At 39.3% G+C, this 22,954-nt stretch overlaps 1 protein-coding gene across 1 annotated transcript in view; it reads left to right on the forward strand.

The window, feature by feature from the left end:
- Window positions 1-16,868, forward strand: part of Il13ra1 (interleukin 13 receptor subunit alpha 1) — a 60,741-nt gene extending 43,873 nt beyond the window's left edge. Inside the window, 2 exon segments of the mRNA NM_145789.3 lie at window positions 540-624; window positions 14,454-16,868. Coding sequence (NP_665732.2) covers window positions 540-624; window positions 14,454-14,546 — 178 coding nt within the window. The 3' untranslated portion in view covers window positions 14,547-16,868.
- The last annotated feature ends 6,086 nt before the right edge of the window (window positions 16,869-22,954 follow it).

Consider the following 22,954-nt stretch of genomic DNA (forward strand, 5'->3'; position numbering starts at 1 on the left):
ATCCATGGCTGGTGTGGAGTTCACTACATAGACCCAACCAGCCTTGACTTTACAGCAATTCATGTATCTCTGCCTCCTGAGTGCTGTGATGTTTATCACTGTGCCTGGCTTCCATTATTTTTAAGTGCTATAAGTAATTTGTTTAAGTTGGTGCCTCATTTCCTTCCAGACTTGGTACTCTTATGACACTGATTTCCCATAGCCATTTAAAGATTTTTTTTTTACAGTTCCTTCATTGCAAAGGTATTTTACTAAAAGTGACTTGTGTATTATGACATTTTCTTTTCTGAGACAGGGTTTCTTTGTGTAACAGTTCTGGCTGTCCTGGAACTTGCTCTGTACACCAGGCTAGCCACAAACTCACAGGGATCTGCCTGCCTCTCTGAGTTCTTGGATCAGTGTCCTGTACTATCCCCCCCCCACACACACAGTGTATACTGTGACTTTTGCATGCCTATTTTTAATATAACTGTATTTATGTGAGAGATTGCAATGCACCAGAAGGTTAGATCTAAAAAGTATCTCTGTTTTCTTTAAAGGCTTAAGATCATTATATTTCCTCCAATTCCTGATCCTGGCAAGATTTTTAAAGAAATGTTTGGAGACCAGAATGATGATACCCTGGTAAGTACTGCTCCCGTTGGGGATTGAAATACGGTATGAGATTTTGAAAGCTGATGGAAAAATACACATAACATGAAATTGACTATTCCAGTCATTTTAAGTAGATAGTTCAGAAGCCTTCAATACATTTTCCATGTTTTACAATCATTATCAGTATCTACTTCTAGAACTTGTTCATCATCCTTAATGGAAATCGTACCTCACCAAACTCAAACTTCCTGTTCTCTCAGCCCTTCGCACTGGCAGCCACTGTTCTGTAGTCTGCCCTGTGTGTTTGTCTATTCTCATTTATATCTTGTATTTGGAATCGCGCAATATTTGCCTTTTTGAGTTGGGCTTGCTTTATTTAGCATCCTGTCTTCAGGGTTTATCATATTGCAGCATGAATCGGAATCCTTCAACTTGGATATTGTGTGGATATTATATGTTGGGGGAGTGGTTACATACGTTGAAGCCAGAGGAGGATGTTGAGGGGATTCCCTCCACCTTATTCCTTTGCAAAAAGGATCCTCATTGAAGCTGCAGTGAGGCAGGTAGACAGCAAGTGATCCTATGTCCCTACCCTGCACAGCACTGGGGTTATATGCACCAGCAGCCATGCACAGTTTTTTAAATGGATGCTGACTTTTCAAACCCCGATCCTCATGTTTACACAGAAAAATGGTCTTATCTATTGAGTCCCCTCCTCAAGCCAAATTGGTCATTTTAGGCTACACTTGATTTAAAAGATGAAAGAGTAGATTTAAAAATGTTGAATATCTGGCCAAGCACACTAACTACAAAATTCTCAGAACACCCTATTTTTCTCAGGTCAGTGGACTCTATCCTCTTTCCGAGGAATGAGATATTTTATCTAAACACATAGGAGGAAGAGCCTCCTTTTGGAAACTAACCTAAGAGATAGGCCTTCAACTTTTAGATATTTTTCAAAATTAGAAGAGGTAAATACAGATAGGATTAACAGCTAAGATGTACTTTGTTCATGCAATTGCATTAGAAAGCTGGACTCTAAGCACATACAGAGAGAACAGACTCACCCCAGCTGTTAGTTTCCTCCAGACTCACATTCCAGATTCTATGCCTCACTACACACTTAAGGCATGGGTGCATAGGAACTTGAGGTTTCTGTGATAAATGCATTCACTCTAATGAGATAATGAAGAACATGTATGAAATAAATATTAATAGCGCTGTAGATAGCTTAAATTAGTAATAACAGGCATAGGGCACTTCATTTAGAGAAGTACTGTGGTGTACTAGATAATAGCCTGTGTTCTGGAGTCACAATGTCTGGATTCAGATATCCACTGTTTTATTTACTGCCTTTTTGACCTTAGCTCACTTGCTTAGCCTTTCTGTAACTTGGTTTTCCCATTTATAAAATAGTAGTAGGAGTAGCACCTGTCTCATGCTGTTGTCTTGTGGATTAAAATACAGAGCATAATAACGTTAAACACTAGTTAGCATGCCTCACACTTTAGACATTTTTAATGCCTGTTACCAATGAGCAGTGCTTTTGGCAATAATATGCATTTATTGTTGACTCTCATAATAATTAGTGACTCATAGTTGGCAATGATGCTATTCAGCTAGGGACAGGGAGTGGGGAGACTGACAAGCTGGCAGAAAAGGGTTTTGGTAGAGTACTCTAATTTTTAAAACCAGACCACTTTTGTAAAGAGTGGTGATGCCCAGGCCAGGGTACTACTAGGCAGGTAGGTGAAGCACTCTATAAGAAAGATTGTATAATGTAGGTAAACTTACTGTGGCAACTAGTTATCCTTCAACTCTAGTTGAGTCATAGTCACCTGGAATTCTTGCAAGAAGTACAGGTCCCTGGGCACTGTCTCCAAAAATGCTGTCAAGTCAGGGAATGAATCTTATAAATCTGCATATTTATCAAGAGGCCATAGGTGATTTGTGTCGTGGTAACACTACCTTTTTTTTTTTTTTTTATTAACTTGAGTATTTCTTATATACATTTCGAGTGTTATTCCCTTTCCCGGTTTCCGGGCAAACATCCCCCTCCCCCCTCCCCTTCCTTATGGGTGTTCCCCTCCCAACCCTCCCCCCATTGCCGCCCTCCCCCCATAGACTAGTTCACTGGGAGTTCAGTCTTAGCAGGACCCAGAGCTTCCCCTTCCACTGGTGCTCTTACTAGGATATTCATTGCTACCTATGGGGTCAGAGTCCAGGGTCAGTGCATGTATAGTCTTTAGGTAGTGGCTTAGTCCCTGGAAGCTCTGGTTGCTTGGCATTGTTGTACTTTTGGGGTCTCGAGTCCCTTCAAGCTCTTCCAGTTCTTTCTCTGATTCCTTCAATAGGGGACCTATTCTCAGTTCAGTGGTTTGCTGCTGGCATTCGCCTCTATATTTGCTGTATTCTGGCTGTGTCTCTCAGGAGCGATCTACATCCGGCTCCTGTCGGTCTGCACTTCTTTGCTTCATCCATCTTGTCTAATTGGGTGGCTGTATATGTATGGGCCACATGTTGTACCACAGCGTTCTTTATTACAACAGCTACTCTAAGAGATGCTGGAAGCACTTATCGAACACCTAGTGTATATCAGGAAGAGCAGTTAGTGCTTTGCTTATGTACCTTACCAAGTCCTCATAACAACCCTATAGTATAGGTGCTTGTGGTGGATGATGCTGTTGACTTGACGGAATCTAGAATTACCTGGGAGACAGGCCATTGGATATGCTTGCAGGGGATTATCTCGGTTATATTAATTGATGTGAGAAGGCCCATTTCAGTTGTAGTTGAGACCATTTCCTGGGCAGTGGATCCTGGACTGTATGAGGTACAGAAAGCAAGCTGAGCATTAGTAGGCATTCATCTGTTTTCTTTTCTTTGCGGATGTGAGGTGATCAGCTGCTTCAAGACCCTGTTGTCTTAATTTCTCTGCTGTGATGGACTGTACCATGAGCTGTGTGCTAAAATAAACCCTTTCTGCTTTAAGTTGCATTTGTCACAAGTATTTTGTAACAGCGTCAAGAAAACAAAAGAGTGCTATTAGTATCATTTTCAGACGAGGAAATAGAGACTCAATAAGGTCTAGAAACTTGACTGTAGTCACACAGTTAGTTGAGGGTTGAGATTCTAGAATGCTCTTGCCTCTGTCCCTGTGCTTCATTACTTTCTGTATGAATAGTATGCAGGGAGAAGGTATCAGGTATGAGGAATAACATTCTCCTGCTATGAGAATGGATTAGACAAAGGAGGTACATGCATGGCCTCAAACTGGAAGTACACCTGGTTTGCAACGGTAGATGTTTTTCTTTGGCTAGAGTGACTTACTTAAAATCTTTCCATTTGGAATAGTAGCAGGGCATGCATTCTCCTATTCACCCCCACTCTGTCATTTCCAGAGCCACTATGCTGAAACACATGGTCCTCAATGCCATGCCCCGGTATGATATTTGAATTTGCTTTTCTTCTCAGCAGGATGGAGACTAGCAAAAATACCACACTCCAAATGTCCAATGTCTATGGGCAAACATGAAATTCGCATCAGATGCCAACCAAAGCATTGATAAGTTATGTGGTGATCTGAATAAAAATGGTCCCCATAGGCTTCTATGTTTGCATACTCAGTCCTCAGATGGTGGGGCTGTTTGGGAAGGATTATGAGGTGTGGCCTTGTTGAAAAAAATTTGTAATTGAGGTTTCCTAAGCCTGCTCTAGGACACGCTACCTCTATGCCTCATGCTTATGGATGAGATATGAGTTCTCAGCTACTGCTGCAGTATCGTGCCTGTGTGATGCTGTGCTCTCCCACATGATGGTCAATGACTCTAGCCCTCTAGAATTGTAAGCCTCTTCTAAACTTGTCTTCTATAAGGTGCCTTGGTCATGGTGTCTCTTTGTAGCATTAGAAAAGTAAATAGGACAAGGTATAAACACCCAGCCTAATACGATTATAAAAAATAATAATATCTAGTTCTTAACAAGTAAATAAGAAAAGGATACTTGTCATGAAGTATTGGTGGCCCTACATACATATTGAGTGTTCCTTGTCTGAAATGCTTGAGAACAGATCTTTATTTTTTTAGAATTTGGAATAATACATAGACTGGTCAGACTGGATCTGAAAATCAGAAACCCAGACTTCAAGACTTCTTTATTTTAAAGACAGAGTCTCACTATGTAGCCCTGACAAGCCTGGAACTCACTAGGTAGATCAGGCTGACTTTGAAGTCACAGAGATCTAGATGCCCTAACTCCTAAGTGGCATTTAACACCACACCCAGCCAAAATCCAGAACTTTTGAAGTTTCAGATTTTGGCACATTTCAGAATTTGGGTTGTTTTGAATCAGGGGTTTTTAACCTGTATGTTCTTTCTATTTTCTGGGTAAAATACAAGAAGCAACTTTGCTTATGCAAATCATACTCTTGGAAATATATAATTGGGAATAACCAAACCATGGTGCAAGAATGATTCATGCACCCTTTTGTTCTAATATGAAAATCTAGTAACCAAAGAGCTACCATCAATTAAGAATTGATTTTATTTTCCAGAACAAAACTGTGCTATGAGGAAAATAGTGAGAAAATTGGTAGATAAATCAAGTGAAATTAACATATAAATAATGACTTATTAAAAATAACAGATGAGAACCAAAATTAATGAAATAACAGAATTTCCCACAAGTAGATGGAGTATTTGAATCTCATAAATGGCTAAGTATCAGAAAAGTTTGATAAGACACATAAAGTGAACAAAGGGGGTATGTATCATGTCTAAGGATAGTGAAAACCTAACAGCTTTCAGCTGAACAGACATTTTACTTATAAAATAAGACAGCTGCAGTCAGACTTTATCCATAGGTAATAACAGCTCAAATTGATTTTTTTTTGAAAAAATTACTTTTAAAGAATAGTATCTCGCCAAAAAAACCCCTTTTTAGAGTACAAACAAATTACAAATATGTAGTAAATCACAATCCCAAGTTTTAGAAAAATGATATTAACTACATATAGAACAATGAGTAGAAAGAACTAGGTTAGAGGGATTATGGGTAGCTGATCCTCTCTGTCTATCTCCCTGAAATTTCCAAATTGCCTATAATCAGCAGGTATTATCTTTACAATGAAAGAAACCACGTACAAATCATTAGCAAGGAGGAAGACTATTGTAGTCATCCAGGTCTGGGATAATAGAGACTTCGACGTACATGGCAACAGAGGAGGCTGCTAATAAGATCCATTATTAAAGGAATGCACCTTGACTTGGTGACTCTGCGTGGGTGATGAAAGGTGGGGAGAAAAGAAAATAACCCTAAGTTTCCAGTTCTGAGTGATAGAGTGAATGATGGCAACGCAGATGGCAAAATCAGATCAATTATATTTCTCAGAGATGGGAAAATTGAGGGAGATTTTTCAATTTGCTGTCTAGAGGATAATATCTTGTTTTTGCCCCTATGAGTCAGGTAATTCTGTAATTTTTTGAGCTGGGTATACTGAAAAGATGGACTATTGAAAGGATGAGATATTTTTGCCTATAGTGGCTGCAGACCATTAAACAAAATTGGTTCATTCGAACTAAAAGTATAATAAAATAATGGCACACGTGGGAAAGGTAAGGGAACAATTTTCTGTCTGCTTTTAAGCAAATGAGTAATCTGCTTTTCTAAAACAAAACACAACAAAAAACAAGACCAAAAAAAAAAAAAAACCCAAAACGTATTCTCTGTGTATTTGGAGATGCTGTCTTGTCAGACAACTTTGGGGAGTCAGTACTCTTAATTCAGCATTATGTGGGTTCTGAGGGTTGAAGTCGGGTTCCTGGGCTTGAGCAACAAGAGCCATCACCCCCTGAGCCCATCTTAGAGACTCCATAATCTGCTTCCTTGACATAGAAATAGTCCTCACAAGCGATGTACATGCTATAAAAGGCAGCTTTTTCCTTCTAGAATCATTTAGTCACAGAATATACATGACCTAAGATACTGTCTAATGAGACACATGCTTAATTACAAACTGTCAAAATCCTAGAACAAAAAGCCTGGAGTAGAACCAAGTAGCCCAAAGATGTCATCTTTTAATCCGAGGAAAGAAGCCATGATTTTGAAATACCCATGTATTTAGATGTGAGCACAATGGTCAGTGCAGTTTTCCCTAAGGTTTCTAGTGTTTTCATGCTGTTGTGTTCATCACTGTAGTAAAGTTTGGCCAACAGTGATCCTTCTGTTGCTTTGCCGTTTGCCTTTTCCATGTGACTGATTGGGCTGCTGGCCACATTCAGGGTGGGGGAGGAGATTGCAGAAGGAGTTGCTTCTCTTCTATAGCCGTGTTTCTTGCATCCATTAAAAAAAGGAAAGCACACTTTTCTTCCCACATTTCTTGGCAGGCAACTGTGCTGTGCTACTTTTACATGCTCAATCCAAAACTAGCTTTTAAACTTCCAAATATTTAAATTTTTTACTTCACTATATATCTTTGAAACTAAACACCAACCAATCAATCAACCAACCAAATGAACAAACAAAAAACAGAGAATGCTTTCCTCTGTAGCTGTGAGAGCATCACCATGCTTTAAAGATTAGGAGTTGCTAATATCAGCCAAGGTTCAGGCCCTGTTCAGATTTTTTTGCAGGTATCACAGTTGTCTAGAGGTAGATGCCATCCAATTATCCCAGTATTAGTGGGGCGAAGATGGACCACCGTTTTTAAGATGATAACAGCATATTCTCCCCTGTTACCTTCATCCTCCCCTGACCCACCGACATGGAGATACTCTGTTGGGTACTGTGCTGGCACCTGTCAAACCTTCAGCTAATGCTTTTGACACCACTGGATCCCATTGCTTTCCTCGGTTTTAGGTGCCCTTAAAGTGCAGTTTCCTGTGAAGCATTGCCTTTTGTTTGTCAGCTAGGCTTGTGGCTCTTCTGAAATTAAATTCCTGCTCAAAGGGCAGAATACATGCTTTTTCCCCCTTTTATTGGTCTCTAAAATGAGGTGTTGGGTTAATAGCCACAACAAATAGTTTCTAATTAGTTTCCTTCATTCCACATTCAACAGTTCTCTTAGATGTGGGGATCTCCACTTTTTCCTGTTCAGCCTTTTGTTTTTTTACTGTTGCTTAGAAGAGGACTGGGGTATGAAATAGGTTCTTCTGTGTCCAAAAGACCACTGTTTTTTACATGATGCTTACCTGAACAAAGCTTACTGTACTTCAGTAGACACTGAGAAATATTGTAATCAAAGTTGAAAATAATGTTAAATAGATACTGGATATTCTGTAACACTCTTGGATGTATTGCTTTACCATCTAAAAACCAGTGATGCTGTCCTCTCTGACCCCATTCTATTGTTGATGACCTGTTTCTTTTATCTTAAATGACAGATTATGGATTGAATTGTGGATTGGTAATTTTAATGGATTTTAAAATCAGGCTAACATAAAATTCATAAAATTGAATCCTAAGTGAGAGCCTGTGTTCCTCCTTTCTCCCTTATGTGTGCATATTTCATGCAGTGCCTAGAGAAAGGCTATGGTGCTAATAAGTGGGGAGGGAGGGAGGGAGGGAGGGAGGGAGGGAGAGAGAGAGAGAGAGACAGAGAGAGAGAGAGACAGAGAGAGAGACAGAGAGAGAGAGACAGAGAGAGAGACAGAGAGAGAGACAGAGAATGAGAATGAGCAATAATGTATAACAGTTAGACCATGTATTCTGTATTACACATCTCCCTGCCCCCACCTTTCCTTATCCCTTCTCATCTCAATCATCTCCACTCCCTCTTTTCCCTACCATTCCCTTTCCTGGATTGTCAAGTTTTAGGTTTGTGTTGTGAGCCATTTGACTTAACCAGGGCTATCGCTGTGACCACTCCATTGAGAATGTTCAATGGAGCATGATAGTGAAGCTTCTACAGTAGTAGGTCTCCATAGGACCTCCTCTAAATGTCTTTGGGGTTAATTTTTCCTCCATGGATTCCTTCCTATAGCCTCTTCTCCCATCCCCTATCCACTTTAACCCTTCCTCTTCCATTATTTATACCAATGCATTTTGTCTTTTTTTCCCCTTTCCCATCCTTTCCCGTGGGACTTTAGTAATTTCCTGACCTTTGTGGGTATTCCAAATGAACCAAACATTCAAAGCTAACATCACAGATGAGAGAAAACATGTGATGTTTATCTTTCTGGCTCTGGGTAACCAAGGCTCAGGGATCATTGCAGAGGAGGGGGCAGAGAGATTGTAAGGGCCAGACACAATGGGTGATCAAAAGGAACCTGTTTTCCAGATACAGCAGGGCTGTTGCACACACGAACTCCCAGTGGTTGTGACAGCATACATAAATTAAAAAAAACCAAAACTTCAAAACAGAACAAACAAAAACCTAATGCAACAACACCCACTAAACACACACATGTTCATACATTTTCTTCTGCTATAAAATGTTTTTTAAAACATCTGACAATATTTCTGTATTAAAGTATTTGGTTTTCCCCTTGTCTTTTCCAAATATTTTTTTCTCACAAAATCCAATAATCTTACCAGAACCATTCTTTATGCTGGTCATTCTGGGTTGATTTTTTTTTTCAGGTATAGGTTGAAGACCTCTAATCTCAAAATGTAAAATCTAGAATGCTGGAATATCTGATATATTTTCAGGGACAATATGATGCCACAACTAACTCCCAGAACTTGGTTTTGTGCATAAAATTTTAATAAGCTATATAACATTATCTTCATTTATGACTAATATATGTGAAACATCAAAGAAGTCTATGTTAATCTTGGGTCCCAACAACAATATTTTGATTTTTGTGTGTATATTCAATTTTGAAACAAATTCCCAAACCACAAATACTTTACTCTCAAGCATTTTGTATGTGCGATCTCTAGCCTATTCTATTCTTTTATTTTCTTTACCTTTCTTTCTTTTATATCTGTCATGCCCTCCCACATAATTGTAGAAACCCTCCACTTCACTTTCTACTTCTCTGAAAATATTATCTAATGATTTGTTGTGTTTGCTCACCCAAGTTTCCTCTAGCTTAGTCTTCATTTCTGAAATAAAATTATTCCACCTTACCTCTAATTCTTTCCTGAGTTTTCTCTCTCATTTCTGAATCCCTCTTCTTCTAGATTTTTATATATTCCTTCATGGGATTTATAACTTCTCATTCTATGTAAATTTTTCTTCATATAATTTTGACATGTTAAGGTTTAGTTTTCATGGGCATATTTCTGGCAACTTGTAATTCTCTGAGGTTATTATTCTGTTGTTCATTTTTATTTGAAATTAGTTTCCTGAGCTAAAAGTGACTTTTTATGTCCTTAGTTTTAGTAATTTCATGACTATATACCCCCTCTTTCTATTGCTTTTGAGAAATTTTTGAAATTGTGATATGAATTCTTGCCTCTTCCCACTTGCCTTGCCTTACTTCTCTTTGGTGGAGCATTGGGACAGGTTCTCACTGTGTCACCCTGGTTTCCCATGAGCTTACAGTGATCCTTCTACTTCCGCTTCACAGGTGCTGGGCTTCCAGGCATGTGCCCTTTTCTTCTTTATAACTTCTCCCCCATCCCTCCTTCCCTCCTCCTCATCTCTACATTTATTTAGATTTTCTGTCTTTTCATCCATTTCCTTCCCCTGCACTGTCAGTCAGAGTCTATTCCCACTAGTCTCTTCGCAGAGTGCAGCTTCATCCTGCAAAGGAGCTGAGGACATTCAGTTTGGACAGCTCATGTCTGGACCGTGTGTGTGTGTGTGTGTGTGTGTGTGTGTGTGTGTGTGTGTGTGTGTGTGTGTGTGTGTGTGTGTCTTAGCAGACCCTTTCCATTTTTGGAGTATGCAGCTTCATCCTGCAAAGGAGCTGAGGACATTCAGTTTGGACAGCTCATGTCTGGACCGTGTGTGTGTGTGTGTGTGTGTGTGTGTGTGTGTGTGTGTGTGTGTGTGTGTGTGTGTGTCTTAGCAGACCCTTTCCATTTTTGGAGTATGTTCAGAAATTAGCTCACTGCTATTTGAGTTCCCACCAACTTCTCAGATTTCTTGGATGCCATTCTGTCTGTATATTCTTCCACAGCTGTTTATCATTTTTGTCACGTAACTATCATTTGTTTGTTCCCATCAACCCTTATTTGGACGCATGGGGAATCAGTTTTTATCTAGTTTAGCTGTAAAATCCATTAGCAAATTTTATCTATCTATCTGTCTGTCTATCTATCCATCTATCCATCCATCCATCCATTTATTTTTGCTTTTCTACCTTTTATTTTTTTAAGTTACCATATTTGGAGAAAGACAAATACCATACCATGTTGCCACTACTACCTTCCTGCCATCATATCTCTGCAAACTACAAACTATAAAAGTCAAATCCTGCCAGCTGCCACTTGTTTTTGTATAGCCTTGGATGTAGACACAGAGTTTTGGATCTCATATTCTCTGTGTGTCTTTCTGTGTCTCTGCCTTTGCCTCTGCCTGCCTGCCCCCACCCCTCTGCTGAGGATGGAAGTTTGCTAGATAATGAATTATTCCCCAAGAAGCTTGTAGTTTGTAAATTTGTAGATTTGATAGATTTGATGTGACAAATTATTATCCAGAGAGGTCGTCAGGCTTGAATGACTTATGGTACATTCATACAATGAAATATTTTTTTAGAGGTAAAGAAAATGAGATACTTCTGTTTTGCCAATTCATGAGAATTTAAAACGTATGTTGTTAAATGAAACATCCAGAATTACTTATGTAAAACAGGAGAATTCAAATACTTATATATTAAAAAAGTATATATATATATATATACATACACATATATATTAATACTAGTATATACAAATGTCTAGATTTACCAGTAGAGTAGTAGGGTTCAGATACTAGTTTGGACACAGTTTTCCCAATGTGCTGATAAGTAATGTTTTAAAATAATTGATGGGTGTTTTATAGGTGAAGAAATCTTTTTTTTTTCTAACTTTTTTTTTTTTTTTTCGGAGCTGGGGACTGAACCCAGGGCCTTGCGGTTGCTAGGCAAGCACTCTACCACTGAGCTAAATCCCCAACCCAGGAAATCTTATATAACAGATTTTATATGTTTTATCAGTTCATTGGCTTAGGCTGTTTATTTTGTAAAGTTCTTGTTCCTTGTCCTTTTATCCTCTGCAATATTTATATTTTCCTTGGTGGTTTGTAAGGCTCTTTATATATCAGTGGATGAGACCCAGGATCTGATTCGTGCTAGGCAAGCAGTCTACCAACTAAAGAATATCTTTAGCCTCATATATTAAATATTAAACCTTTGGGGTTGGGGATTTAGCTCAGTGGTAGAGTGCTTACCTAGCAAGCGCAAGACCCTGGGTTTGGTCCCCAGCTCCGAAAAAAAGAACCAAAAAAAAAATATATATATATATATTAAACCTTTGTGTTATCAGCCATTGCATTTATGTTGCTTAATTATGTACAAATGTTTTTTTTCCTTTTTCTGCTTTAAAACCACCTTTTTTAAAAAAATCATCTTTTATGTACAAAAAGCCTATCCCCTGAGAGATATGGTTGTTCCCTAGGTATTTAGTTGACTTTGTGTCTTACATTTAGGGCTTTAATCCAGCAAGGCTTTATTGGTGTAGTCTACAAGGAAGGGTTGAACTTTGGTTTTCAAATGTTTAGCCAGCTGGCATAGTGCCATTTATTGAGTAAGCTGTTGTTTTAAGGTTATAGAATTATTCAGAATGTTTTTGTTAGAAGTCTGCACACTTCACGTTGTTTAAAAGACAGAACTTTTCGAAGTACAGCTGAGAAGTAACAAGCTGTATTCCTTTAAAATTCGAAGAATAAATTTTGTAATTCTGTAGTCACTACTCCAGTAGAGATATAGAATGTTTTTGTCAATCCCTTTGGGGGTTGAGGAGCCCTTTCACAGCCTCTCCTAAGACCATTGGAAGACACAGATACTATGATTCATAACAGTAGCAAAATTCCAATTATGAAGTGGCAATGACGGGGTTGGGGATTTAGCTCAGTGGTAGAGCGCTTGCCTAGCAAGCGGAAGGCCCTGGGTTCGGTCCCCAGCTCCGAAAAAAAAAAAAGAGAAAAGAAAAAAAAATGAAGTGGCAATGACAATCATTGTATGCTTGGGGTCACGACAACCTGAGTTAAAGGGTGGAACTATTAGGAAGGTTGAGAACTAATACTCAAGACCCTTGCAACTGCTGATCTATTCTTTGCAACCACTGATCTATTTTCTATTTTTCTTCTTCCATAGTGTCATAAAAATGGAATTGATTTGCATAGATTCCTGAGTCTGTCTTTTTTCACCTAGTGATAATGCATTAGTAAAATATTCCTATTGTTGCATATGTCACCAGTATACTTCTCTTTGTTGCTAAGAAGTACTACATAGTTTATTTGAACATTTGCTTTTGTAAGGACAGCAGGATTATATGTAGTTGTTATTACTAGAGATGCTATACATGTCCTTGCAGAAGTCTCCCTATGGTCATGTTTTCATTTCTTCTGGGTAAGTGCACAGAAGCAGGACTTTTGGGTCACGTGCTCCACGTGCTCGGTATATGTCCAGTTATATACAAAACTGCATGACTATTTCACACGGCGACTACTATTATACATTCCCCTCCACAATGTGGGAGAGAGCCAGTTACTATATACACCCATCAGCACGTGAACTTGTCCATAACTTTAGCAACTCTGGCAGATATGTTTTGGTTAAATATTTAATTATTTAGGATATTTTAAGCAGCCCCTCTAAGCTTCTGACTCCATTCACTAATACTAGATGTTCCTAATTTCCTCAGTGCCGTAGCCAGGCACAGTTCAACATGCTATTCATGTTTCTGTTTCTCTGAGTTCCATTTCTTCCCCTAAGCTTAATGGAGTATAGAATACCAAAGGAGAAAGGAAGGAACTCAGACATAATCTTGTGCAGGGAGTGGCGCAGTTTTTTTTCCTCCTGCAAAAGTTTGTTTTTCTTTATAACATCATTTACAATACGTCTCTGAAACAATTTAAATCTTATACCAGGAAGAAAGCCGTTGGCAATACAGACACTTTTTATATAAAAAAAATTATGGTTCAATAAAACTTGACTTCCTCAAAAAGACATTTAGCTAGATTTGCTCGCCTCTGGGTGTTGTTGTTGTTGTTGTTGTTGTTGTTGTTGTTGTTGTTGTTGTTGTTTGTCTAGCAGATTTAGTTTACAGAGGAGAGAACTGAATTTGGATTTCACTCTTTCCCCAGATTGACAGATAAAGAAGGCTATGTAGGACCAGAATGTTGGCTTTTTACCATGAAAGACTCCCATTCAGGGGGTGCTTGTCTGATGTATAATGAGCTCATTATACATAATGTCTAGCAAATAAGGTCTAACAAATTATGATAATAAAGCTGTTCATATAAAGCCTTTCACGGGTTTCAAGACTAAGGCTGGAAATAGCCAGTGCCTTGTTCACTAGATGTTAACTGGCTTTTGTGAGCCTGGGATATTTCTGGAGCAGTGGTCAGGTTTGAGTGGGAGGGAAAGAAAAGCCTGGCTGAAGGCTGAAACAGTTTGAAAAGCAGGTCACCCTTTTGTTCATCTCCAAAAGGCCATCTCCAGGATTGGAAAGATCTCAATGTGTCTATTTCTTGTGATAGCTATTATCCATCATGTAACAGTCCTATGCTTTTCCCATCTTTAAAGTTAGTTCTTCATTAATTGTCCAACTAGATTTATAATATTAGATCAAAAGGCCCAAAGCAGGAAAACATTACACTTATGGTTCCTGTGCACACAGACTTCAAAATAAGCCCTGACTCAGAGTACTCAAGAGAAGAATACTGTTGAGAAAAGTCACTGTGTTTGTTTTTTTGTCCTTCCTTCCAGCACTGGAAAAAGTATGACATCTATGAGAAACAATCGAAAGAAGAAACCGACTCTGTAGTGCTGATAGAAAACCTGAAGAAAGCGGCTCCATGATGGGGACTCGAGATTTCTTTTTTGCCTTTAATGTGACCCTGTGAAGATTTATTGCATTCTCCATTTGTTATCTGGGGACTCGTTAAATAGAAACTGAAACTACTCTTGAAAAACAGGCAGCTCCTAAGAGCCTCAGGTCTTGATGTGACTCTTGCACCAAAAATCCAAACTAAAGGAGCTCTTCAAGAAAAGCAGAGTTCTTCTCATTCTTGCTCAATCCTAAAAGCAGATGTCCTTTGCAAAATCTCCAAACTAGAGGACAAAGAAAAGGGAGCAATGACCATGAATTCATCTTATCAGGAATTGTGACGGCTTCCTAAGGAATCTCTGCTTGCTCTGTATTCTTTGTGTGGAATAAGATCAAGAAATGTTTCTTGAGAGGAATTTCATTTGGGGTGTGTACACTAATGTTGTACTTACCACAGAACATCTAGCAAACAAAACTGATAGAATCTGCTGCCTATTGTTCAGGAACCCACTGAGTAATATTTGTAGCTTTTAAACTACAATATCATTATCTACTTCAATAGCATTTTCCTCTGATTGGAAATTCCCAGAAATCATCTTGGACCATGGTAATGACACGTAGAGAAAAGGCATAGGCAACTTTTCCACCAAGGCTGATTTATGTCATTGCTTGTCTTTTAGGACAGTGGAGGCAGAATGAGGTAGTCTCTAATGATGGATGCTTACCTTTCATTTCTGCTACTCAAGTCAAGTATAGACTATGTATCTAGCTTGTGCCAAACCTTTAAGTATGAGGAGGGATGGGACCTCCCACCCATGGGTTTACATATATTTGGGGCTCCTTATTTTTCATCACCTTCTTTATCCCCCAGATAGGCATTTCCGGACTTTTGAACTTCCCATCTTCTGTTTATGCCCCCATTGTGCCTACTCCCCCATCCTCTTTCTTGTAACCTTTTCACTCAGTGGAATTGAGGAGACAATTTTGCTTAGACTACCTAGTGGAGCAGGAAATACTCTGCATCTCAGGTAAAAAAAAATGAGTAGACTGAACAACAGTATGTAATTCATGCATATTTTACAACTTCCCTGTGAGCCTGCAATTTGAGATTTTCAAGCAATTGGTGTTTCTGTGTGTTTTCTAAATAGAGATGACGTCTTTTTTTTCCACTTAGAATTTAGCCCTATTTGCTTGAGAGGGGGAAAAAATAAGATTCATATCTGTTTCTCTTTGTTTGCAAAATAAGCCGTACAATGGCTGTTTTCTATGCTGTAAGTGGTCCTGTCAATTCTGTATTTTACTGAGAGGGAGGCAAGTGGAGCTCCAACTATGTGCTTGCTTTTTGCATATATTAGGTTTCCAATTCTATTCCCACAATATATGTTCATGTACATCCCCCCATTCTGACCATTTCCTGAAAATTTAAAACAGTGAGAGTTACACCCCCTTCTCTTTCTCCTACAGATCACTAGCCAGGACTGAAGCATTTGATATCAAAATTTTCCAGGCATGTATCAGTTCCTGTTAATAAAACGATACCAGTTGCATCTCTTGTTCTTAAGCAGGGCAGATAAGAGACCCCTGCTCTCCACAGGTTGGGAACACGGGGAACCTTGCTTGCCTGGTAGTGGAGGAGCATTGTGCCTGGAATTTCAGGAAATAGGGGAACATGGCACAATTGATGCCATTTCCTCCTGGCACTTTTTGGTATCAGATTGTGGCTGGGATACAGGCATTCTGGGTGTTGCAGTCTCCTATTAGTCAGTAGAAACAAGACTTCGCTTTCTTGCATAAGTGTGAAATACTCCTTCCCCGGGGTATCATAGTTCTGAGAAGGAAAGCATCGTAAATGCCTTGTACAGAGCCATTGTTTACTACTGGCCTGTGTTGATGGAGCTGAAGAGCATGTTTTGAAATGCTCTGGAAACCGTCAATGCTGACAGTCTTACAGCATGGAAACAAAGACATCCTATTTTGCTTCAAATTCTCATTCAGAAGTACAGTAGCAGGGGGGAAGGGGACAGACAGCAAATAGGAGTACCTTTGTTTTAACAGACAAAAGTAATCTCCAGGCCTTAAGAACTCTTCATGATATCAGTACATTGCTTATTGGTAACTTGTAAGTTCATATATTGACGAAGGTATATAGATTTTTCCCCACTTACATACGTAAATCCAACATAAAGCGGACATTCCTACATTCCTTTCCTTTCATTCAGATGATGTTTCTGAATCTGGGCACTGAAGGGATGGCATACAATAATGTTAATGTTTTCAGTAATGTCTTCAACTAGGAGGCTTTCTGTTGAACTACTTATACAGAAGTAAAATAAATATTGTCTTTTTGTATGTCACAAATGCTTTTTTGGTCTTATTTTTGGGAAAGTGTTGTGGCAGTGTGGATGGTAGAGAAAATTACAGTTAAAACAATAAGCGTTATAATAATAATAATTCCAATGCAACTATTTTATCCTAACAATCATTTATTACAGTTTCCCTGTTACTTGGTTGTGTCAGTTTCCTGAAGAGGATGTACATATAATTACTCTCACAATAGGGCGACCTTTTCCCAGGCATCATCTAAAGAGAAGATTAATTGTAATTGCAAAACTTAATGGAGGTCCAGTAAGAAAGATGGCTCGCCAGGTAACGATGCTTGCTGCTAAGCCTGATAACCTAAGTTTGATCCCCAAGACCAAGTAGAAGGAGGAGAGAACCAACTCCCTCGGGTTCTCTTAACTCCGTACAGACCACATGTACAGCTACATGCATGCACTCATACGCGAATAAAGAGTTATCTGAAAACTAATGGAAACAGATCTGGTCTTTTGCAATGTGAAACAGGAAACAGAGCACTCACTGTCATCATCTAGACAATGTGCCCATATTGTACATAGCTACCATTGCCTTTGTCATAGCAGAACTCTACTCACAAGCTATTAATATTAGCAGCTTATAGCTGAGTCTAAGAATTAAACTAGTTGTCATTAGCTGTCCTCTTAAGATCTAACTAAATACTTAGACCTTCAGAATTTCTTTTTTTAATTTTTGTGTGTGTTGTATGTATGTGTGTCCATGCTCATATATACTTGCATTGCACATGTACATGGAGGCCAGCGGTCAGTGTTGGAAGTCTTCTTGTACTGGTCTCCCCTTAATTGTTGAGACAAGGTCTTTCACTGAATCTGGAACTTCCCAATTGGTCAAGACTGTCCAGTGAGCTCCAGAGATCCTCCTGTGTCTGCCTCCACAGTGCTGGAATTAGAGGTAGGTGACTCCTCCTAGCTTTTTAACATGGGGGCTGGTGATTTGAAGTTGATATTGTAAATATACATGAGATCTATAGAAAACTTAAATTCTCATGGCCACAAACATGTTCAGTCTGAGAGAGAAACCAGGATGATTCATCCATGTTTGCTTTGCAGAGTACTTTGCCATTCCACCATTACCACGAGCTGCTCTTTGAAAGATGAAACAACATGCTTACAATTGTACTACTGTGCTTTGGGTTTTATTTGCTTTCTTTGGGCTTTTCTTCCTTTGCTTTTTCGGTTGTTTTTAATAATGAGTCTTGCTATGTAACCCCAGGTGGCTTGAATTTGCAACATAGCCCAGCCTTGCCTATTGCTCACAGTTCTCCTGCCTCAGCTTGCGAAGTGCTAGGATTACAGACATGTACCACCATGTCAGACTCATTAATAAAGTCTTAGCATCTTTAGAAGAAAATAAGGAAACAAACACTTTGACTTTTATTTGGCCTGGAGAAACAGACAACTCAGCATGTAAAATAGGGGTACTTGTAGACCTCCAGGCCTGAGCTCTTTTCCCAGAGCCCATACAAATTTGGAAAGAGAAAACTGCCTCCATAAACTTGTCCTCTGTCACGCACGTGCCATAGTATGCATATCCACATCACATGCATGTATGCACACACCCCAACAATAATAAAATTAAGAGAGCTTTCAGAAATATTTTTTAGACTAGCATATATGTACGTGTTTGGATATTGTATTTGTGTGTGTGTGTGTGTGTGTGTGTGTGTGTGTGTGTGTGTGTGTGTGTTGCAACTAAATCTTGGAGTGCTTTGATTTCATTAAAAGTGAAGTTTTATTAATTTAGTATGCTACATTTCTTTTTTTAACATGAATTCCTTTTCTTTTTTATTAATCATTTTATTTATTTATATTTCAAATATTGTCCCTCCTCCACAAGCCCCCTACCCCATTACCCTCACCTTTGCCTCTATGAGGTTGCTCCCCCACCTACCCACACATCCACTCCTGTCTCACTGCCCTAGCATCACCCTTCTCTGTGGTATCAAGCGTCCACAGGATGAAGCGACTCTCCTCCCACAGATATCAGATAAGGCCATCCTCTGCTACATAGGCAACTGGAGGCATGAACCGGTCTATGTCTATTCTTTGGATGGTGGCTTTGTCCCTGGGAGCTCTGAGGGATCCAGTTAATTGATACTGTTGTTCTTCCAAAGGGGTTGCAATTCCCTTCTGCTTCTTCAATCCTTCCCCTAACACTTCCATAGGGGCCCCCAACCTCAGTCCAATGGTTGGCTGTAAGTATCTGCATCTGCCTCAGTCAGTCTCAAGCCTCTCAGAGGACAGCCATGCCAGGCTCCTGTCTGCAAGCACATTTTTGGTATCAGCAACAGTCTGTGCATGGGATAGATCACAAGTTGGGGCAGTCTCTAGACGGCCTTTCCTTTAGTCTCTGCTCCGTTTTTTGTTCCTGCATTTCCTTTAGACAGGAACAATTCTCGGTCAAGAATTTTGAAGATGGATGTGTGGCCCATCTACTGAGGGAGGTCTCTTCAGGTTGCACCTCCCAGTGTTGGGCATTTCAGCTAATGTCATCCCCATTGGGTCCTGGGAGCCACTCACATCCCTGGTATCTAGGACTTTCTAGTGGTTTCCCCTAGTCCTTCAACCCACACTGTTGCATATTTTGATTCATTTTCCTGGCTGTCTGGGCTTGTCTTTTGTCTCCCTCAGTACTTAATTCTGCCTCCCCTTTTCCCCCTTCCCCTCCCCTCTCCCATCCAGGTCCCTCCCTCCCTCTACTTCCCATGAATATTTTTTAACATCAATTTTTAAGATGATTTTTTTTCCTGAAGATTCTTCAGCCTTTAACCATCTGTCTTAATTATTTCATCTTTAGCAACAGGAAACTATTTTACTGTTAGTTTTCAACATTTGTTAGGTACATTATTAAATGAAAAAAGAAAATCAATAGTTTCTGCTTTGTTTCAAGTTACTAATACGTGTGCTGTAGCCCTCATTGCCCATTCCAGTCTCATGAGATAGGCTGTATTACATTCATTTTTTTAACAAATGCAGAAACCTGAGATACTGATTTATGTAAAATCATAAAGCTATGGAATAATGGAGGCAGAAGTAGAAAACAAGTCAGCCTAATGTGTGTGTGTGTGTGTGTGTGTTTTATTAGATATTTTTATTTACATTTTAAATGTTATCCCCTTTCTCAGCTTTTCCCTCCAGAAACCCACTACACCATCCCCCCTGCCCCTGCTTAACCCTAACCCTAAACCCTAACCCTAACCCACTCACCCACTTTCTCCCATCTCCCCACCCTGGCATTCCCCTACACTGGAGCATCTAGCTTTGACAGGACCACGGGCCTCTCCTCCCACTGATGCTCAACAAGGCCATCCTCTGCTACATATGCAAATGGAGCCATAGGTCCATCCCTGTGTGCTCTTGGGATAGTGGTTTAGTCCCTGGGAGCTCTGGGAGCTCTGGTTGGTTGGTATAGTTTTTCTTATGGGGTTGCAAACCCCTTTGGCTATTTCAGTCCTTTCTCTAGTTCCTCCATTGGGGACCCCTTTCTCAATTCAATGGCTGTGATCATCCCCTCTGTATTTTTCAGGCTCTGGTAAAACCTCTCGGAAGACAGCTATAGCAGGCTCTTTTCAGCATTCACGTCTTGGCATCAGCAATATTGTCTGTGTTTGTTGTCTGTATGTGGGATTGATCACCAGGTGGGGCAGTCTCTGGATGGCCTTTCCTTCAGTATCTGATCCACACTTTGTCTCCATATTTCCTCCTGTGAGTATTTTTGTTCCCCCTTCTAAGAAGGTCTGAAGCATCCACACTTTGGTCTTCTTTCTTTTTGAGCTTCATGTAGGTTTGTGGATTGTGCCTTGGGTATTCCGAGCTTTTGGGCTAATATCCACTTATCAGTGAGTGCATACCATGTGTGTTCTTTAGTGATTGGGTTACCTCACTCAGTAAGATATTTTTGATTTGCCTGTGAATTTCATGAAGTCATTGTTTTTGATAGCTGAGTAGTATTCCATTGTGTAGATGTACCACATTTTCTGTATCCATTCCTCTGTTGAAGGGCATCTGGGTTCTTTCCAGCTTCTGGCTATTATAAATAAGGCTGCTATGAACATAGTGGAGCATGTGTCCTTGTTATATGTTGGGGCATCTTTTGGGTATATGTCCAGGAGTGGTATAGCTGGGTCCACAGGTAGTACTGTCAAATTTTCTGAGGAACCAACAGACTGATTTCCAGAGTGATTGTACCAGTTTGCAATCCCACCAACAATGGAGGAGAGTTCCTCTTTCTCCACATCCTCACCAGCATCTGTTGTCACCTGAGTTTTTTATCTTAGCCATTCTGACTGGTGTGAGGTGGAATCTCAGGGTTGTTTTGATTCGCATTTTCCAGATGACTAAGGATGTTGAGCATTTCCTTAGGTGCTTCTCAGCCATTTGATATTGCTCAGTTGAGAATTCTTTGTTTAGGTCGTGGAAGGGATTGTGATTGACAAAAAATGTACTCCATTTTTAATAGGGTTATTTGATTCTCTGGAGTCTAACTTCTTGAGTTCTTTATATATATTGGATATTAGCCCTCTATCAGTGGTAGGATTGGTAAAGATCTTCTCCCAATCTGTTGGTTGCTGTTTTGTCCTAATGACAGTGTCTTTGCCTTACAGAGGTTTTGCAGCTTTATAAGATCCCACTTGTTGATTATGATCTAGAACATACACCATTGGTGTTCTGTTCAGGAAATTTCCTCCAGTGCCCATTTATTTCAGGCTCTTCCCCACTTTCTCTTCTATTAGTTTCAGTGTATCTGGTTTTATGTGGAAGTCTTTGATCCACTTGGATTTGAGCTTTGTACATGGAGATAAGAATACGTCAATTTTCATTCTTCTACATGCTGACCTCCAGTTGAACCAGCACCATTTGTTGAAAATGCTATCTTTTTACTATTGGGTGGTTTCAACTCCTTTGTCAAAGATCAAGTGACCATAGGTGTGTGGGTTCATTTCTGGGTCTTCAATTCTATTCCACTAGTCTATCTGCCTGTCTCTGTACCAATATCATATAGTTTTTATCACTATTGCTCTTGTATGATGCAGCCAGTGATGCATTCATTTGTCCCTAAAAAGCAGCTACCTAAAGAAGAGACACCTTATTTCACATTATTTCCAAATTGCTTATTAATTGTAAAACTTTGAGAGTTCAGATCATTCCATTGTAAAATGATCATTTGCAAAGTCTTAAGATGCATTGTGCAATCATTTATTATTGTGACAGTTAGGCTGTGCTAATTTGGAAATGAATAATGTTTGGCTCTATGTTCCACAGTTGATTAGTCAAGGGGGGGTATATTATATAAGAGGAAAAAGTTTAGTTAGTGTTTTAGAGGTCTGAAGAATCCTGGGTAGGTGTCTCTCCTGTCTACAGTTGCTTCCTTCCTCTGTCAAATGAGAATTTAGGACTTTGTCAATCACAATGCCATCCATGACCAGTAATAGTAGCCAGATATTATGGTACTTATTTGGAAAGGAGAATCTTTTCTCCATGAATACAGGCTGTATGGCTTTTGGCATGTCCCTTCTCTCTCTGAGAAGTTCGTGTTTTCATCTGTAAAATGAAGTTTGGACTACATTTACAATATTAATTCTGATGTACAAGAGAAGGATCACATAAGTAAAGAAAACGTGTTTTATCATCACCTGCCCTTGCTTGCTATATGAAGTAACTGCCAAACATAAGCAGAGGAACAGGCCCTTTAATGGAATGTGAAAAACAATGGAATTGCTACCTTGTAGGAGCTCTGTTGTTCATTCAAGTCAAGGTTTTTCAGTGGGACCCAGCCAAGGTTGTGACTAACAAATATTTCTTACTGTGTTCAGAAGATTTTAGGGTATATTTTTGAAGCAGAAGATGGACTATATATAATACCAACTGTTTGTATATTGCCTTGATTTAACATATTATCTAAAATAGAGTCCAGTTGAAGTCACTAATAAAAAATTTGGTTGTTGAATGTATGTTTTTGATTTCTTTGGACAGTGCCAGGAATTGAACCCATGGCTTCATAGATGTTACTATAGGGATTTATTATGAATTTCTGTTATATAAGATAAGGAATTTTCTTAGGTAAT

Source organism: Rattus norvegicus, chromosome X, assembly GCF_021556685.1.
Source record: "Rattus norvegicus strain SHRSP/BbbUtx chromosome X, alternate assembly SHRSP_T2T, whole genome shotgun sequence".
Lineage (NCBI taxonomy): Eukaryota > Metazoa > Chordata > Mammalia > Rodentia > Muridae > Rattus > Rattus norvegicus.